The sequence below is a fragment of the Trachypithecus francoisi genome, unplaced genomic scaffold (genome assembly GCF_009764315.1).
Source record: "Trachypithecus francoisi isolate TF-2019V2 unplaced genomic scaffold, Tfra_2.0 Lachesis_group8, whole genome shotgun sequence".
Lineage (NCBI taxonomy): Eukaryota > Metazoa > Chordata > Mammalia > Primates > Cercopithecidae > Trachypithecus > Trachypithecus francoisi.
In genome coordinates this window covers 4,029,078-4,046,410 of record NW_022681473.1, presented here as the reverse complement: position 1 = coordinate 4,046,410, position 17,333 = coordinate 4,029,078, and the positions used below count along the sequence as shown (strand labels likewise).

General features: G+C 49.4%; 1 protein-coding gene across 5 annotated transcripts in view; it reads right to left on the bottom strand.

Moving 5' to 3' along the window:
• Positions 1 to 239: 239 nt before the first annotated feature.
• Positions 240 to 17,333, bottom strand: part of SHANK2 (SH3 and multiple ankyrin repeat domains 2) — a 672,941-nt gene continuing 655,847 nt past the window's right edge. For 2 of the 5 annotated variants that reach the window (XM_033203947.1, XM_033203951.1), the window contains one exon: positions 5,274 to 5,844. In XM_033203947.1, the coding sequence (XP_033059838.1) occupies positions 5,274 to 5,844 (571 nt within the window). Of the gene's footprint in view, positions 5,845 to 9,774; positions 9,856 to 17,333 lie in introns of all 5 variants that reach the window. The other 3 variants (XM_033203949.1, XM_033203946.1, XM_033203948.1) reach the window with 3 other exon arrangements.

The window sequence follows — 17,333 nt, the reverse complement described above, 5'->3', positions numbered from 1 at the left end:
AAACGTCGAAATGATTGCTATTGATGGCTTCGTTAAGCATTACCAATGAGTACCACCGGGGGGCGGCACAGCACAAGGGGAGGAGGTCAGAGAGCCCAGGGCTCCTGTGGTTAAAATGTCTTTTCTCTCCTTTCCGTGAAAATCCTCAGACACATTTTGTATTTTAATTAAATGAAAATGCTGAAAATGATACAGTAGAGAGCACTTTTAATGGAAAATTAATTGATAACACAATCTTATTTCAATTTACTTTTTATTTTTTAACTTAAACGACTGTGTATTTTCCACAGTCTTATGATGAGAAAGGCTCCAGAATCACGTGTAGGTGTCCTCAACATTTCATAGCTCGAACCGTCCTTTCTTTACGTTGTGCATTGATATGGGCTTCTCAGTTCAGAAAACAAGGCACTATAACTATTTTATCAGCTACATTAATACATTGAAGATATATTTATCCTTTCATGAAAGATACAGCATTTGAATACAATATGGTTTTATGCAGATCAGGTTCAAAACACCCAAGGCACACACTTTTTTTTTTTCCTTTTTTTTTCTTTTCTGTGTTTATTTGAAGGCTCGTATTAAAGTTTCAAAATTGCCATGAACAAAAAGTTCTAGAGTGGAATCAATGGACAGGGATTGTTGTAATTTTGAACATAAAACGGTAAAGACTGTGGAATGTAGAACAAGTTACAGGAACGATAAACAAAATCACCAATACAGCATGTTTTAGAAATCAAAGTGATCAGATCTGTGGAAGTCTGAGAAACAAGTCTGGAAATTCTCTGATTCCCCACAAAGCATGGGCAGTCCTGTCTGCATGCAGCTGCTGTGGTCACCCAGCCACTGTGGAATGTTCACCTACTTGCATGGGTACATGGATGTCTACAAATACAGAAACACATTCCAGTTCACCAGTTCTTAAAATGCCTCCAATTTCAAGTAAAAGAAAAAAATCTTCCAATAATTTTCCTAGTAAGGTAAACGAATATATTCATCTAGGAAAAGTGGTCTGGAAGAAACCATTGGAAGCAAAGTCTAGGGGGGTGCCAAGGTTTGGGAGAAACTATTGGATGGTGAAGCGGGAGAGCTTGAGGGTGAACTACAGAAGATATGAGGACTGGAATTTTTCCTGAACGTGGAAGCATAGTGGCTGCTGCTCAACTGGGGAATGCGCCAAAGTAGAGAAAACTTTAGGAACTAAAGACAACAAACAAGTTTTCACTGGTGAGGCCAAAGAAGAAGTTCAACGTTTAGGTTTAAAATATGCTTCCCTAAAGCGGAGGGATGGCCCATGTCTTCCTGGCTTAGTTCTTTGCCAATAGACACAAATTCTCTCTTGCGCCAGGCCTTAGCATGTGGCTTGCTTGTCAACCAGAGAGGCGGCCCAGTTCTGCCACTCCCTTGGCCTTATGGCTAGAAGACACCCTGCTGGGGTGTGGGGAGACTGGACCCTGAGGGAAGGGTCCGATCTGGCTGGCCCTCCACGGCACCACTGCTTCCACCCAGAACAAAAGGAAAAGCCGAGTCTCAGCTCCACGCCTATAGCAGCGGTCACAGAAGCAGATTTTGACGTTTTGCATAATTCTGAAATAACATACATGTATCCATTGATAAATTGAGAATAATTGAAGGAAATGGAACCAAGGCAAATTAGCTCAGTGACAGGAGCCTATTTGCTCAATGAGAGAGATTTTTCTGGTCAGTTTTAGAGAGGCAGAGCTGGCCACAATGCTTGAGATAACCTACATTAGATTGCAAGTCGGGCAGCTTTTTGTTTAATTCAGACAGTGTTCACTGTTTGCAATCAGAACCACAACCTTAGTGCAATAGTATATTTATTTTTTTACAGTAATTTTGGTTGCCATACAAGAGATTTAAGGATTGGGAGAAAGTGCAAATTACAGGAGCTTTTTTTTTTTTTTTATAAAGTCTAAAAAGAATAAAAGCACAAAAGTAACAGCAACATAGATAATGCGAACACGTGTTGTTACACAAACTATAGTGTGAAACGTATTAGTATTTAAAAAACAAAAAAAAATTGTTAATGGGAAAATCAATATTGTGGCCCACACACAAAAATTCATTGCCAGATCAACTGGATAATGCTTGCTTGTCCAATAACTGAGAAAAAAATTTACCATTTTATTAACTAAAGTATCACAAATAATTCACTTTGTGATATGTAAAGTTCAGCAAATCAACAGTCACATTGAGTAATTTTTATATTATGTGAATTAACTTAAAATGTGCACAGACACCCTGGAAAAGGTATCTTGGCAGGTATACATAATTTACATTTTGAGAGATTTGGGTTTTGTATACACAATATTACAGAAACTAAGCATGTAAATGCAGTTTATTTAAATTACAGTATGTAACAAAAGTTGGTCTTAAAACCTGGAATAATATCAACATGATCTTTAGATGAGCAGTTTAACATTTGTTCCACCATTAAAGAGGGGCATGGAATAGGGCCTGGTCCTAACATGTCCCAAAGGGGGAGAACAGTGGGTGGTGATTCGAATGAGGAACTATTGCTTTCAGTACCAAAATAAGCAAATAGAGATAGAGACCGATTCATCTTGGCAACATGTGTTTATTTGTTGGTCAGTGCAGGTTCTGATAGGTCTATTACTTCTCTATAATAAGACAATGTAAAAATAAGCTATGTTATCATCAGCTCTTTAGTCTTGCAGCCAGCTTGCTTGTGGTTAGTGGCTTGGAGTCTCTTTAAGAAAGGGAATAACATCTGGCCCTCACCAACCGGCTGCCAAAGTTCAACAAACAGAAGTCACTGAGTTGCGACTGGTTATCGTCTGCCAGCAGTTTCCTTTACTCTCCTTTGAGCTAGTGTTTTGCCTGGCACTGAGCACAGAGGTAATACCAACTGTAGGCCCAGGGAAAGCGCCATGCCAAAGGGATGGACTCATGGAATTTTGCAGTATCATCAAATGGAAGACAAATTAATGGCCAAACCACCATTTTTACATTTTCTAAAATATGGGGCAGCCTCAGCAGGCCACCTATAGTATCCTGTCTTGAAATTTCTCTAGAGTAATACTCATTCATCTCACCATGGAAAAACTGAAAGCACACGGAAGTAAAGCGCCTTAATATTCAATTGATTTCAAGTTGGAGTGGATCATTTCAAATACAAAGATTGACCTGCAAAAGGTTTTGGAACAGAAGGTCCAAAAACTTGGTTTCCAAATCGGGTGTGTGGCTGGAAAAGCGTGTGTGTGTGGTGTGTGTTTTGTTTTTGTTTTTGGAGAAACTGCTGCATTATGAATTGTAACCACTTTGAAGAAATTGTCCTTCAATGACGAAGTTCTAGCAAAGATAGAAAATATAACACAGCTCTGCTGGTTCAGATGCATCCAAATAAGGTTGATTTAAAAAGGTCATACTTTTATAATTATTCCACAGAAATAGTATTATTAAATCACAAAAGTTTTTTTTTCTTTAACTTTCTAGCACTGAAGTGGCACAAAGGCTGCCTAGTAGACCAGCCACTTTTTTTTCTTAAAATATTGTGCTTATAAACTATCTGTACAACTATTTAAACTTGCAGTAAAGAAAGAGATTTTAAATTGCTAAATTTTATGTGTTCATTCTAGAGCTGTTCCAGACCTAATCAAGAAAAAAAGGAAAAAAAACAAAAAAAAACAAAAAAAAAAAAAACCCATGTTTTATAATTAGAGATGGGCTGAGCTAGTTCTGAAATCATAATAAAACCAAAAACCTGACATTCGAGTATCCTCCAAATGGGGGAGAATGTGCTGGAAGCCTGACTGTGTGTTTTGTGGCCCATGTGCATCTGGTGACCTCTTTTGGAAATTCGAGGTATTGTTATGGGGTGGAGGGACTCCGGGGAAAGAAAGGGGCAGGGCTCAAGAAAGCCTTGCCAGAGAGGCTGACCTGGCAGCCCAGGAGACCTCCCTGCTTTCCTCTCCTTACGCCTCTGCTTTCGCTCTGATCCTGCCGCCTACCTTCTGTTCTCAACCCTGGGTTCTGTCTATGTGCCATACCCACTGGGTCCTCAAAGAAGCTATTGTACTGTTAAGACAAGCTGGTGGGATTCCTAGACACCCAGAGCGATAGGGGAAAAGCCTCTAAGTACCATCTTCCCTGGCCTCCGAGAGCAAAAGGACTGTCTCAGCAGAGATGCTCACCCTTGGCTGGGTACAGAACTGAGAATGCTGTGCCCGCCCAGCTCCCAGAGGAGACGCTGTCTCACTGGCAGCTGCATGTGCCCGCCGTGAGCCATGCATCTTGTCCTTCATGTCAAAGTGGATGCTCACCTGCTCTGATCTTTGCAGAGCTCAAGACATCTTCAATTAAAAAGAATTCTGAGAGGCAGAGAAGCCCTTATTCTCCATCCTGGATGGGTGCTCCTGGCAGACAATTGCTCTTGTCCTGGAGACCTGGAGCTTGGGCCGCAGCATGCTGGCTGGCTCCCTTGGCCAGGTCTTCCCTCCATTGTGGAATCGTGACTTTGTGCTTTGACTAACTCCATGTGACATCCGCTTGGCCACCTTGGAATTATGCTAACAGATTTGCAGAAAGAAAGAAAGAAAGCTAAGCAAAGCTGGGCACGATCCCATCCAAACTCCCAGCACTGCCAGGAACCTCATGGCCAAGGAGCCATGGATGCAAACCACAGGAGGAGATGGGGAAAATAATCTGTGTAGGAAAAAGTTTCTCTGCCTTTCAGGCCCATGACAGGGCACTGGACAAATGCATCTGGGAGCATCTCACTGCAAGCCAAGTGCAGGAGAAAGAGGGGCAGGTGAGCATCAGGTGTCCTCCAAGAGGCCACAGGACTGAGGAAAGGCCTCGTGCTGGGGCCTGGGGTGGTGACAGCTGCCCGGAAAGCAGAGGACGGAGGTCTCAGGAGGTATCTAGAGTGCACTGGTGTCTGCCTACAAGAGCTAGGATCCCGTGCAAAATCAACGGGGAGCCTCTCGGACCCAGCAAAGCGAGGCCACCTGCATGCTGGACGGCAGGCTGGGAATCTCTTTCCATGTTAGAAAAACTCTCTCCCCTTGTCCCATGTCTGATAGAAACTGCCCAAGACACCCACATGGTGAGCCAGGGGTCTGAAGACCCAGCCGTGTTGTGGACACAACTCAGTATTTCTTTGGGTACCAGGAGACAAACCCATGGAGTGGGGCTGATGTTCACAGACTTTGCTTGGCATTCAGATGTGTCAGCACGAGCCCATCTCTACTTATAACAAGAGCAGTCTGCAAGGTGGAGAGCAGCCGTCCTTATCTGTCCAGCAGCTGTTTCAAAGCCCTTTCTATGTTCATCCTGTGCCCAACTCGAGTCACCCCAAGATCGATGAGGTCCTCCTTCTGCAGGTTTGGTAAGTGACTGCCGTCGATCTCATTGTCCATGAAGGCCTCTTTATGTTCACCCAAGTTTAGACTTTCCAGCCAATCGGCCACGTCTGGTTTAGTCCACAGGTGGACAGGTTTAGTTGTAAAAGGCTTATTTGAGATTGGCTGTTGCAGTATCGAGGGGGATGGCGACCTACTGCGTCCCGCTGGGTTCAAGCCAAATAGATCCCCGGAAGGGGGCTGGCTTGGAAGGCTAAAGACATCTGAGAGAGTGGGAGAAGGAGAGGCGGCGGCAGCAGACAGGGGGGCGGGCAGGGTCTCTTTGTTCATCTCTGTTGGCGAGACCACAGGGCTTGGGGCACGTCTTGTTCCTGAGGTCCTGCTTTCGTAGTCGGGGGGCCGGCTCTGCAGGGTGATGGGTTGGGAGGTGCCGGGGCGAACAGTGAAGGTGACCGTCGTGCTCCGTGTACCTGAGATGGTGCTCATGATCTCCGGGCTTCTGAAACAGCAACAGAGAAGACCATCACAAGGCAGGTCACTGAGTCAGGGAAGCTGGGTGCCGATCACCAAGGAAGGCGAAGGAGATGCCCAAACCATGCCAGAGTGTCTAGTGGCAGATGCGCTGGCAGTGAACAAATGATTTGCCATGCCAGGGTGGGGGAGGGGGAGAAAGGAGCCAGAGCAGAGGTGGAGACACCAGAGCACACCACGTCAGCCCACTCACCTGAACTGGGACAGAGGAGCTAGGGGACCTGCCTGTGCTGGGGGTGGCAGGGCCAGGAGGTCCCCCAGGAGGGTGGCCACTGAGGCACTTGGAAGGGGTCCCTTGAAGAGGGTATGGAGACAGGGACAGAGTGGGGTCCTGTCCCCTGGGTAGAACGTGCCGGGTAACATCTCCAGCGCCTCAGCTTCAGCAGGTGGGAGGAAGCACACCTGAAGGAGAGGCCCCTCTGAGCCCCCTGGCAGCCTTTGGCTTTTTGGGTAAACGGACAAGAGCAGGGCAGGATCATTCCCAGGCGGCCCTCTTCAGTGACTGGAACCCCTGTAGCCATGTAGGGCACTCAGGGTTTGAGATCACCCAGAAACACAGCAGGGCATGGCTTGTGTGGCCAGCGTGGGCTGTGCTCACCTTCCTGAGGCAACACTGTCCAGCACCCACCCAGTGGACAGTTTTGTTGCAGAAGGAGCTGGGGTGCACTGTGTGATTTTTAACCTCTTTAGCTCACTGGTAGGACACACGGGCCTTACTGAAAAGCAGAGGAGCCCTGTGTTCCCCAGGGTGGCCATGGGCGTCCCCGAGGGTCCCCTGTGCCTTGCCACTCTGGCTAGGCAGGCAAAGCCCTCCGAGCTCAAGTCAGGATGACCCTTCCAGCTCCAACCTTTACTGGCCCCAGGGAGGTGGCCAGATGACTCCTACAGGCAGGAGGTCCCATCTCAGGGCCAGAGAAGTCCGAGTCCTCACACTTAGCCACATGGAGGTGGCCTTTCACACATCACTCCCTCACGGGCTTTGGACAGGCCCCGTGGCAGGCACTCTCCACACCAAGAGAACAACTGCCACTCTGGGCCCTGGTGCATGTTTTGCTGTCCCCACACTGAAAGCCCATTCATCCTATTGCCCCTAGGAAGGCCACAGCCACTGGGGAGGGGGAAGAGAGGTGTGGGTCTCTTGCCTTTTGGGCCCATTCACTTGGATATGAACAGCCCACCCACTACTTCTGGAAAGATCCATCCTACCACAGCTCTCTCTTCAAGACCTGGACTTGAGAGATGTCTGCTGGAGCCCTGGCTCTGCCAAATGCCAGCTTGGGTGCACTTTTCTCCCGTCTCCACATCTTCCCACGTGAAGTGGGCTCCTCTCCCTCCTATGTGGCAGGTTACCCTGGGTAGAGGGGCTCTGGAGAGCATGAGGAGTGCACTGGTGTGACATCATGACCGTGAATGGTGGTGGGCTGCAGTGTCTCAGTGAAAGGGTCATGGGCAAGAGGGGGAGAGCTGCGAACAGCAGAGATGCTGCTGTGTGGGGAGACTCCCTGGAGGGCAAGACTGAAGCCCCTGCCCATCTGCTGGGGGCCGGTTTACCGACTTGCATTGGGGCTGTCTTTGGAGCTCAATGGCTGACCAGTTAGAGCAGCACTTCCCAAAGAGGAGCCCACAACCCTTCACAGAAACCACCTGGGACACTGGTGGGCAGTGAGGACTCCTGAGCTTGTCTCAAACCTATGGAAGCAGGAGTGCTGTGCGTGGGGACCAGGTGTCTGCAATTAACAAACTCCCTGGACACTGAGACACTGAACCTTAGAGGCCATTTGGTTAGGCCTTGGTTTTCATTCCAGGGTATGCACAAAGCTAATGGCCCAGAACCCTCCAGGAGCTAAAAGCAAAGGGAGTAAGCTAGAGATGGGCCCTGCTGCTGGTCCAGTTGTCTCTCCGGTTTTTTTTTTTTTTTTTTTTTTTTTTTTTTTTTTTTTGAGACGGAGTCTCGCTCTGTAGCCCAGGCTGGAGTGCAGTGGCCGGATCTCAGCTCACTGCAAGCTCCGCCTCCCGGGTTTACGCCATTCTCCTGCCTCAGCCTCCCAAGTAGCTGGGACTACAGGCGCCCGCCAACTCGCCCGGCTAGTTTTTTGTATTTTTTAGTAGAGACGGGGTTTCGCCGTGTTAGCTAGGTTGGTCTCGATCTCCTGACCTCGCGATCCACCCGTCTCGGCCTCCCAAAGTGCTGGGATTACAGGCTTGAGCCACCGCGCCCGGCCAGTTGTCTCTCCGGTTTTTCTTTTCTCTTTCTTCACCATGGATGTGTATTTGGGTGAAACCACCCATCAGTGACCTAGGTGCCCCTAAGCTGTGGGACACTCCCCTGCTTGATGTTAGTCACTGTTGCTTCAAGTGTGGAGTAGTTCATAGAGAGGAGGAACCAATCTGAAAGGGCCTGTGCTGTGGACTGAGGCTTCCATCCTGCTATGAGAAGTGTTTGCAGGGGCTGGTGGGGGCACTGCTGGGCCAGGGACCCCATCCCCCCACAGGGTGTTCACATGCTCTTTTCCAGAGGGCTGGGTGCCCCTGAGTGGGAGATGTTACAAACCAGGCATCCCCATCTAGAGCCTGCCCCCACCCTCAATGGGGGCTTGCTGGTCATTGGTTGTACTGGTCACACCAACAGGCATAAGGCAGGTGAGACTCTGAGGATTCCTCCACTGTTTCTGGGCCCAGTTACTCACAATCAAGAAATCGGAGGCCAGGCAAATCCCAGCACTTTGGGAGGCCGAGGTGGGTGAATCATTGGAGGTCAGGGGTTTGAGACCAGCCTGGCCAATAGGGTGAAACCCTGTCTCTACTAAAAATAAAAAAAATAATAAAAAAAATTAGCTGGGTGTGGTGGCGGGCACCTGTAATCCCAGCTACTGGGAGGCTGAGGCAGGAGAACTGCTTGAACCCAGGAGGTGGAGGTTGCAGTGAGCTGAGATCGTGCCACTGCACTCCAGCCTGGGCGACTGAGTGAGACTTCTTCTCAAAAAAAACAAAAAACAAACAAACAGAAAACCTGAAATCAAATCAGAGTCCAGTGGGGCTTCACAGCAGGGGAGAGGGGCCAGCACCCTCTAGTATCTCAGTTTACATTCTCAAGAGAGAGGTGGCCTATGGACATAGGATACACGAAGAAACCTGCCACCCCCCCTTCTCTGGTACTCAAAGAGGTTTGAAAGACCAGCGCCAGTTCCAACTTAAGTTAAAACTGGGGGTGCTGTGGCCTGTTCTTCTGTGTCTATTCCAGAGTCACAAGAGCACAGGTTTTGGGGAAGGCTTATTTGTCTACATTGATAAAACAATTAAGCCAAGATGATTGAAATCAAATAATGAGTAAGTTGAAAGTCACTGCATTCAGAGGTGATTTAGGGTGTTAATTAGGGCCAAGGACCTTGGGGCACAGGGAATGTTTCCTATAAAATGGGAAAACATCTTACAAGAAGACACATGCCCACAGAGGACTAGGGGAAGAGGGTAGCTGGGGTAAAGTTCTGGTGTCCATGTGCTTTTGCTAAAGCTGACTGCATGGTGACTGTGCCTGCAGCCCTGACTCTGGGCAGCTCCACGGTGGCAGCATGGCTGGGGCCTGGCCTTGGTGCTCACCAGGCCTGTGAAGCAGAGGCAAGTGAGCCCCAGAGTGAGAGCACCTGCTTCACACCTGGGCAGTATTCACCATGGGTATCTCTGGCCCAGAGGGTTGCCCCAGTGTCACCCTCACTGGGAAAATACCCAGATGTTCCCAGGTAGTTGGGATTGATTTTGGCTTTTGTCAGGAAAGGCTCTGCAGGCAGCTGTGTGTGTGGTTAGGAAGCAAAGAGGAGGCTCTGCAAACACCTTGGTGGGCAGCGGGAGCGTGAGAGTGGCACACACGGGGTCACGCAGCAGCATGGCAGGTGGCACTTACTTCCGTTCAGCACGACCCTCTTCTGTTAACACCGGTCATGGGAGCAAATGAAAATGACAAATGGAATGACTTGAGACAACACTGCAACAATTAATGAACAAGAAAGGAAGAAACAGAAAAAGCTGCTTTCGACAGATGAAATGAAGGCAGTGGGGCAGACCCTGGCTGACAGCCCAACCGTGGTAGTCCCTCCGGCCTGCCACAGCCTGCCCAGAGCTGAAGCATCGATATGGCAGCACTTTCATACGGAGCGTGGGAAACTCACAAGCTTGCCTTCTCCTTCTTTGGCTTGGGATAATGTAACCACTTGTAAAGAAGAAAAATAACCAGGAAAAAAGAAAGAAAAGAGTGGCATTGAAGTGAAGTTCACCTCTGCCTGAAGCCCACCGAGAAGCAGCTTATTGCCAATTTCCTACCTCAGGTGCCTGAACTGTCTTTCCTGAGGCTTAGGGAGGATAAACGAACATTCCTGGCCGGGGAGGGCACCCCAACAGGACACGTGCTTTGCTTCAAGTCTGCATCACAAGATAACAGCCCAGCTGTTAATCATGGGGGTGTCACGTGCTTGGGGCCTGCCAATGTCCTGCCCAACATCTCTATAGAAAATAGCCGCCTGCGAGTGTGAGATGCAGGGTGCAGGCCACCCTGGGCTGCCCGCCCTGCCCTCCTCAGCAGCTTGACTCTCTTGGTTAATCACATTGATGATATGCACTGGATCGTCCCAGTTGCACAGATGGTTACGTTGCTAAGCAACCGCTGGGTTTCCAGTCGGAACACACAGGAATCTGCTGCCCTGATTTAGAACACAGACATATATACGCACTCACACCCAACTCCCCACCAGGTCACCACTGTCTACCCTGCCTTTTAAATCAAATCCATGTAGAAATGTGAGAATTAAAAAAAAAAAAAAAAGTAATTGAGACACTCAAAGAGGTGCTGTTATTTCATCAGTACAAGTTAATTGGGGTGTGGCAAGTAAAGAAGCAAGTGGCTTTTTCACTGGTCACAAATTCAATTTGGCTTTTTTTTTTTTTTAGACAGGGTCATGCAGCAATCATAGCTCACTGCAGCCTCAACCTCCTCAACTGATCCTCCTGCGTCAGCCTCTGGCATAGCTAGAGTAATTTGTTCTTTAACTGTAGCTGAACATGGACCAGGGGCTGGTCAGTGATGCTGATTAGGTATGCTGGTTCTGTCCCTCCCATGAGCCGCCTGTCAAGGGCCTGCTGGGCCCGGCCAGCACTGGGGCTGGACTTGGAGCCTGTCAACATATGTTCTCTCCAGCACAATGCACGCCTCTGCATTTTAGTGATGAGCCCCCATCTTGCATGAAAATAGTACTTATTTCCAAACTGCTTTCTTATTTATTCCATCTTTATAGCCTCCTGATTAGCAGGGCATTGAAAAGATAGAACTGGAGGCACCAAGTCCTTACCTAGCTTACCCGAGGCCTGGATGTGGGGACTGGAGCCCACACTCTCACCTGTGCCATGCTTTATGTTGTGTGTCTCAGCAGCTGCCAGGCCTCCGCCTCACCCCTAGCTCTGAGTGCCATGAGGGGGTCCTGGTGGTCTAGTTTTAGTCCTCGAGGTCTGGCCCAGAACAGGGGTGGAATAAATAATTGTTGACTGGAGTGTTAATGGCTAATATATCCTTTTCCCAGATCAGAAAGTTAAGGGACTTTGCCGAGTTACAGAGCCAGACCTGGGAGCAGGGCAGGCAGCCTGAGGCTCTGCGGCAGTTCCACCAGGAATCCAGGTTTTCGCGCCTAGAGGTTCACAGCTAGGATCAAGAAGGTGCCCAGCTCTTGGGAAGAGAGACTCACCCTGTGATATGCTTTTGCCAAAGGGGCCTCATGTCCAAAATGGGGAGGAAGACTCTGACTTGAGATCCACCTGTTGATGGGCAAGGACGAGGCACTCCCATTCATCCTTGCCCAACTCCCACAAGTACCAGCCCCGGAGGATGCACAACCTTACTAGTGCTCCCAACCATCCACAGTCGCATTCACGGACATCACATTCACGTTTCTATCAGGGCCTGGAAACCCTCACACCACGCTGCTGGTGCTGAGGTGCTGAAAACACCGTGAGGTAGCTTCTAGTACCAAGTCAGTTTTGAAACAGTCTATGCTCTGGGACCAGCTGGGCAGAGATAATTTTTTAACAACCTAAAATTATTTGAAAATCACAAGGCTGTCAGGATAATACTGCAGAGACCCCAGGAGGGACTGGAGGCCTTGGCAAGGGGAGGCAGGTACCCTGAGGCAGCGGGCACAGGGCCCTCGGGAGGAAAACTCGCCTGAGCTCACATCCCAGGTAGCCTGACCACTCAAGAGGCCTCTGGGACCTGGAGTTTCACAGGACAAATCTTCCTCAAGCCCATCCATCCCATGGGGAAGCGAAGGCCAATCTCGAGGTCCCTTTTGGACCTCCCCCACTGCAAAGGGCTGGCGACCTAGAGGGGACTCTGGGGGAACTCTTATAGGCCATGCCCCCTAACAGAAGCCATGGGGGACCCCCACAAGCACACACGCACTGCTCTGTTGCCCCCACATACACAGAGTGAATATGAAGCTGACCTCTGCCATGGAAGTGATGGTAAAGAACATCAGATGCACCTGGCTTTACAGTCAGCGCCTGGCATGTGTCAATTCTCTCTCAATAAAGCTGGAGGGCAAAGGACACCTGGAGCTCCTGGGTCATAGCAAGTTTGTTTTGGGTCAAAGCATATAAGTCAGGCAAGCTGCTGTGTTTTCCTGGGTTCCTTAGGCACTTATCCCTTGAGTGTACCTGTTTGTCTCCAGTGTGCAGCCCTATACTCCCACAGCAGCCTCCCTGTGCCACCAATGGATTCACCTGATCACACAGCTGCCTGGGCTTTTTTTGTTCAGGAAACAAAGTCTGGTCATGCCAAGGCTTTGCTGAAGCCCTCTGAAGGCAGCCGTATCTGGAACTCCACCCAGCTCACGCCCATGGCCTGCAAGCCCCTTGTGACCTGGCCCTGCCTAGCCCTCCTCATCTGGCCATGGTTTCATGAGCACGGAAGGCGCTTTCTGGCCTCAGGGCCTTGTACTCTCTGTCCCGTGCTGGGATGCTCCACTCCTGGTTTTCTGCAAGGTTGGCTCCTTTTTAAATTTCTGGTCATTCAAATGTCATTTCCTTACAGAGTGTCAGTCCCTTTCTGCACATGCTCGCTGTAACCTGCTAGGGCATCATAGTTAGCCCTTTTTGTGTGGTCAGGGTTAACCTGCTGGTGCATCATAGCCCCTTTCTGCACTGGTGTCACTAACCTATTGGCATGTTGTGGCTCCTCTGTGGCATTTGTCACAGTTTGGGTTTGTCCTATTATTTGTTGTCCACTTCTCCCCTCGAGAATTTGAGCTCCCCAAAGGGAGGGGCATCTGGAATGTTTTCTTGTTCAGTGATAAATCCTGGGCACAGCATGGTGCCTGGAACATAAAGGCAATCCCTAACTTTGTGGAGTGAATGATTAGTGACGGCATTGCTGCCCCATTCTGAGGGCCCAGGCATCCTTGTTGGTGTATTCCTCATTACTCTGTAGCCTCAGCCTGGCACTGGGCTTGTAGAAAGTAGCCCAGTGAACTCCTGACTGGTGAACGCAGGAGACGGTGGGGCTGGGCCATGATTCCAAGCCTGAATGTCCAGTCAGTCTCCCAGGCCTGCACCTGAGGAGCTTCAGGCTCTGATGAGTGTCCAGTCGGTCTCCCAGGCCCGCACCTGAGGAACTTCAGGCTCTGAGTTTTTGCAACCCCAGGCTCCTGTGCTGGGGCCCCCAGTGTGTGGCACTGTCAGGCCTCTGGGCTGGCAGCTGTTGTCTTGGCTTTCTACGGAGGAGGGACCACTGACTCTTCATGGAGACACATTCACTCTTCCTTCCCCAAACCAGTTTCCTTCACTTTGATCCAGTTTGAGATCAAAGATGAGATTACCTCCTGGAATAGTCAGGCCTGGTGGTCCTGGAACACTTTTCTCAGAACTTCCGCCTCCATTCTGCCATGGCAGGGTGTTTTCAGATCACCCTGAGAGACGCCTCTAACATGATGTACTTTGTTCTCTTTTAACATTATGTACTAAAGAGAACTCCTTCATCATCTTCCTTTCGTCAGCGGATTTGTAATTAAGACGCCTGCAAATTCCATGTCATCCTTGACTTCAGGGAAGAACTGTGAGCAGCAGAGACTCATTCATGGCTAAAGTTAAATCACACATCCCCAAGGAAAACGAGGATCTAGTCATTTAATCTTTAGCTGCTTCCTTTGATCCCATCCTGGATTCTTGCAAGAAGTAAAAAGAAAGGAAGATTCCAAGGACGAGACGAACTTTAAAAGGGTCATGTTCAGCTGAGGTTTCTGCCCATTTCATGAACAAACATTTGAGGAACAACTCTAAAACTGTCCCTTTCTTGGGCAATCAAAACTTGTTTCTATGGAAATGGGATTTTTACACCACTGCTTATCTATTATTTCAAAAAAGCATGGCTGGTTTTCAATTTTCCCTGGAAAAACTCATTTCTTTTTCCTCAGTAGGAATTCCCTTCATCCAATTTCGTGCCTCATTTTGCCCAGGGCCATTCACAGCTCTTAATTTTTAGATGCATTTAAAAGGGGTGGTGAGTCACCCAGGCAGGTGAGCTCAGGTGAGAGTTCTTAAGACTCCCTCTGATCCTCAGATGATCAAATGCCCAGGGCCCATCAATGAAGGCCATGCCCAGCAAAGGACACGTGCCCAGAGATAGGTCTGTGGCTGAGAGGAGACAGCCCTCATGGCAAGGAGGGCAGCTTTGTTGCCCTGGCAATTCTGGAACCCCTGGTGGTGGTTGACGGACCCCCCCCACCCCACTTGTCCTTATCAGTGTGTCCCGTGACTGGCGCACCTCCATGGGGGCTTTGTCCCAAGTGCTCAGCCTGGTGAGGTTATTAGATCCAAGACGCAAGGGCGAGGGAGAGAATTGAGCCTAGTTTAGTGCCTACAGCAAATGCCCTTCATCTTTGTCCTCTGGCTTTAGGCCATCCTGTTTCTAGTCCAACCCTGAGTGTAAAGTGGAACCCCTGGCTGGGAGCAGGAAGGAACAGACATGGCCTCTGGGAGCTTGGCAGTGCCAGTGAACCCCTAGTGACTAAGCCTGCTATTATCAGCCACAGGGTGACCTCCTAGTGACTAAACCTGCTATTAGCCTCATGGTGACCAAAGAGCTTGGCCTAAGGAGAGTCAGAGGCCTGAGAGCAGTCCTGCCCATGGCAGTCTCAGCCTTGTAGGTGTTCGCTTTGCCAGTTGGTCATTCTTTCCAAGGCAGTCCCTGGCTCCCATAAGGTCAGGAGTCAAACCCTGAGCCAGCTCCATGGGTTGGGGGTCTCGTTCCGCATCTTCCTGTGAAGTACCCTTGGCTCAGTAGATTCACCGCCCTGCCCTTGGGTTCCTTGTTTGCGCAGCGGGAAAAATGACAGGCCCTGGCTCAGGGGTGCCGTGGAATGCGGTGCCTGGCATTTAGTGAATGCTTTGTGTCATAGGTGTGGGCTCCTGTTCTTACTGTAAGAGAGCCGGGCTATAAATAACAGGACAGCTGGGAGGCGGCCATTCTTGGCACCCAAGCGTGGGTCGGCAGTGGTATGCAGCTGTTCTCCTTCAGAGTCCAGCAGGATTCTGCCCTGTGAGGTCTGCTTTGAGCCAGCCCCCCACTCAGGGTCCCCTTGGAGCAATGCAGGGCAGAGAAACCCTAGAGACACACAAGTTGGAGTCCCATTCCCCTGTGGGCACCCCAGGAGTTGGCCCAGCCTGAAGACAAGTAGAGGGGACAAGCTGTCCAGCTACCACTCAGGGAGAGGCCCCCACAGACGAGGTCCCTGGACTCACCAGGTGGAGTGCTCAGGGGAGCAGAGCTTGGTGCAGGATGCTCCGCTGGCCTGAACAGTGGATTCCTTCCTCTAGCCCTAGAGCCATTCCCTTCCAGTTCCTTCCTTACTGCAGACATTGCTTACAAGGGGAAGTAAAAGTCAGGAAACCCCAGCCTGTGTCCCTATCTATCCCCAGCTCTGTCTCCTGCTGGCTGTGTATGCAGACAAGCTGCTTATCCTCTGAAAAATGGGTGTGACTCATACCTGCGCCCCAGCTGTCATAAAAATTACCCACCCATGTGAAAGTCTTTTGTAAAAAATGTGAAACACTAAGATAAGGCCTCTTAATTGTTGCTTCCACATAGAGTAATGACGCAAGAGCCACATTCGTATGTAATGGGGAAGGGTTAAACTAGTCAGTTTTTCAGATTTTTGGCCCAGTGCAGTGGCTCATGTCTGCAATCCCAGCACTTTGGGAGGCTGAGGCGAGTGGTTCGCTTGAGCCCGCTGGTTTGCTTGAGCCCAGGAGTTCAAGACCAGCCCGGGAAACATGGCGAGACCCCATCTCTACCCAAAAAAAAAAAAAAAAAAAAAATTAGCTGGGTGTGGTGGCATGCATCTACAGTCCTAGCTACTCAGGAGGCTAGGTGAGGTGTGAAGATTTCTTAAGCCCAGGAGGTCTAGGCTGCAGTGAGCCGTGATCACATCACAGCACTCCAGCCTGAGCAGCAAAGCAACACCCTTTCTCAAAATTCCTGGAGGCTGTTGAGTGTACTTGTAGGTATATATGTACATAATTCTTAAAGACTTTCTCCTGGACTGGAGGCACTGTCTGAATGTCCGCCGTGTAACTGTGCTTCTCTCTACCAATGCCAGTCTATCGATACTCCTCTAGAGTAATAGATGGCATCCGAGTCATTTATTTACATCCACACTGAAAAATAACTGGGAAAATTGGGGCTCTCAGGCTACATCTTGAGCCCCAGTTGTATGTGATGTCACTGATTACTGCACTGAGTGGCTTCAATCAAATGCCTGCCCAGCAGGGGTGTGGAGAGAGGCTCCATTCGTCAAAATGATGAAGCCCGAGATCAAATATCAGTGGGAGAGACTGAAGATGCTGCTGCCTGGGGAAGAGCAAAATGGCGCATGCCACGGGGAAGGAGAACCAAGAACCATAAGTCATCACGGGAGCCAATGGGGCTCCCAAAAGCCACAGATCGCTGAGCCCTGATATGGTTTGGATTTGTGTTCCCACCCAAATCTCGTATGTGAAATTTTAATCCCCAGCGTTGGAGGAGGTGCCTGCTGGAAGGTGATCAGATCATGGTGGGGGAGTTCTCATGAATGGTTTAGCACCATCCCCCCGGGTACTGTACATAGTTAGTTAGTGAGCTCTCACGAGATCAGGTGGTTTAAGGAGTGTGGCACCTCCCCCAGTTTCCTCTTGCTCCCCTTTCCGTGATCACTGAAAGTTTCTTGAGGCTTCTCCAGAAGCCAAGCAGATGTCAGCATCATGCTTCCCATATAGCCAGCAGAACTTGAGCCAATTAAACCTTATTTCTTTATAAATTACCCAGTCTCGGGTATTTCTTTATAGCAGTGCAAGAAAGATCAAATATAGGCTCCTTCCAGACAGCCTCAAATAGAGCCCTCTGGTTGCATCTAGAAATGACTCCTGACTTACTCTACCTTCAGTTCC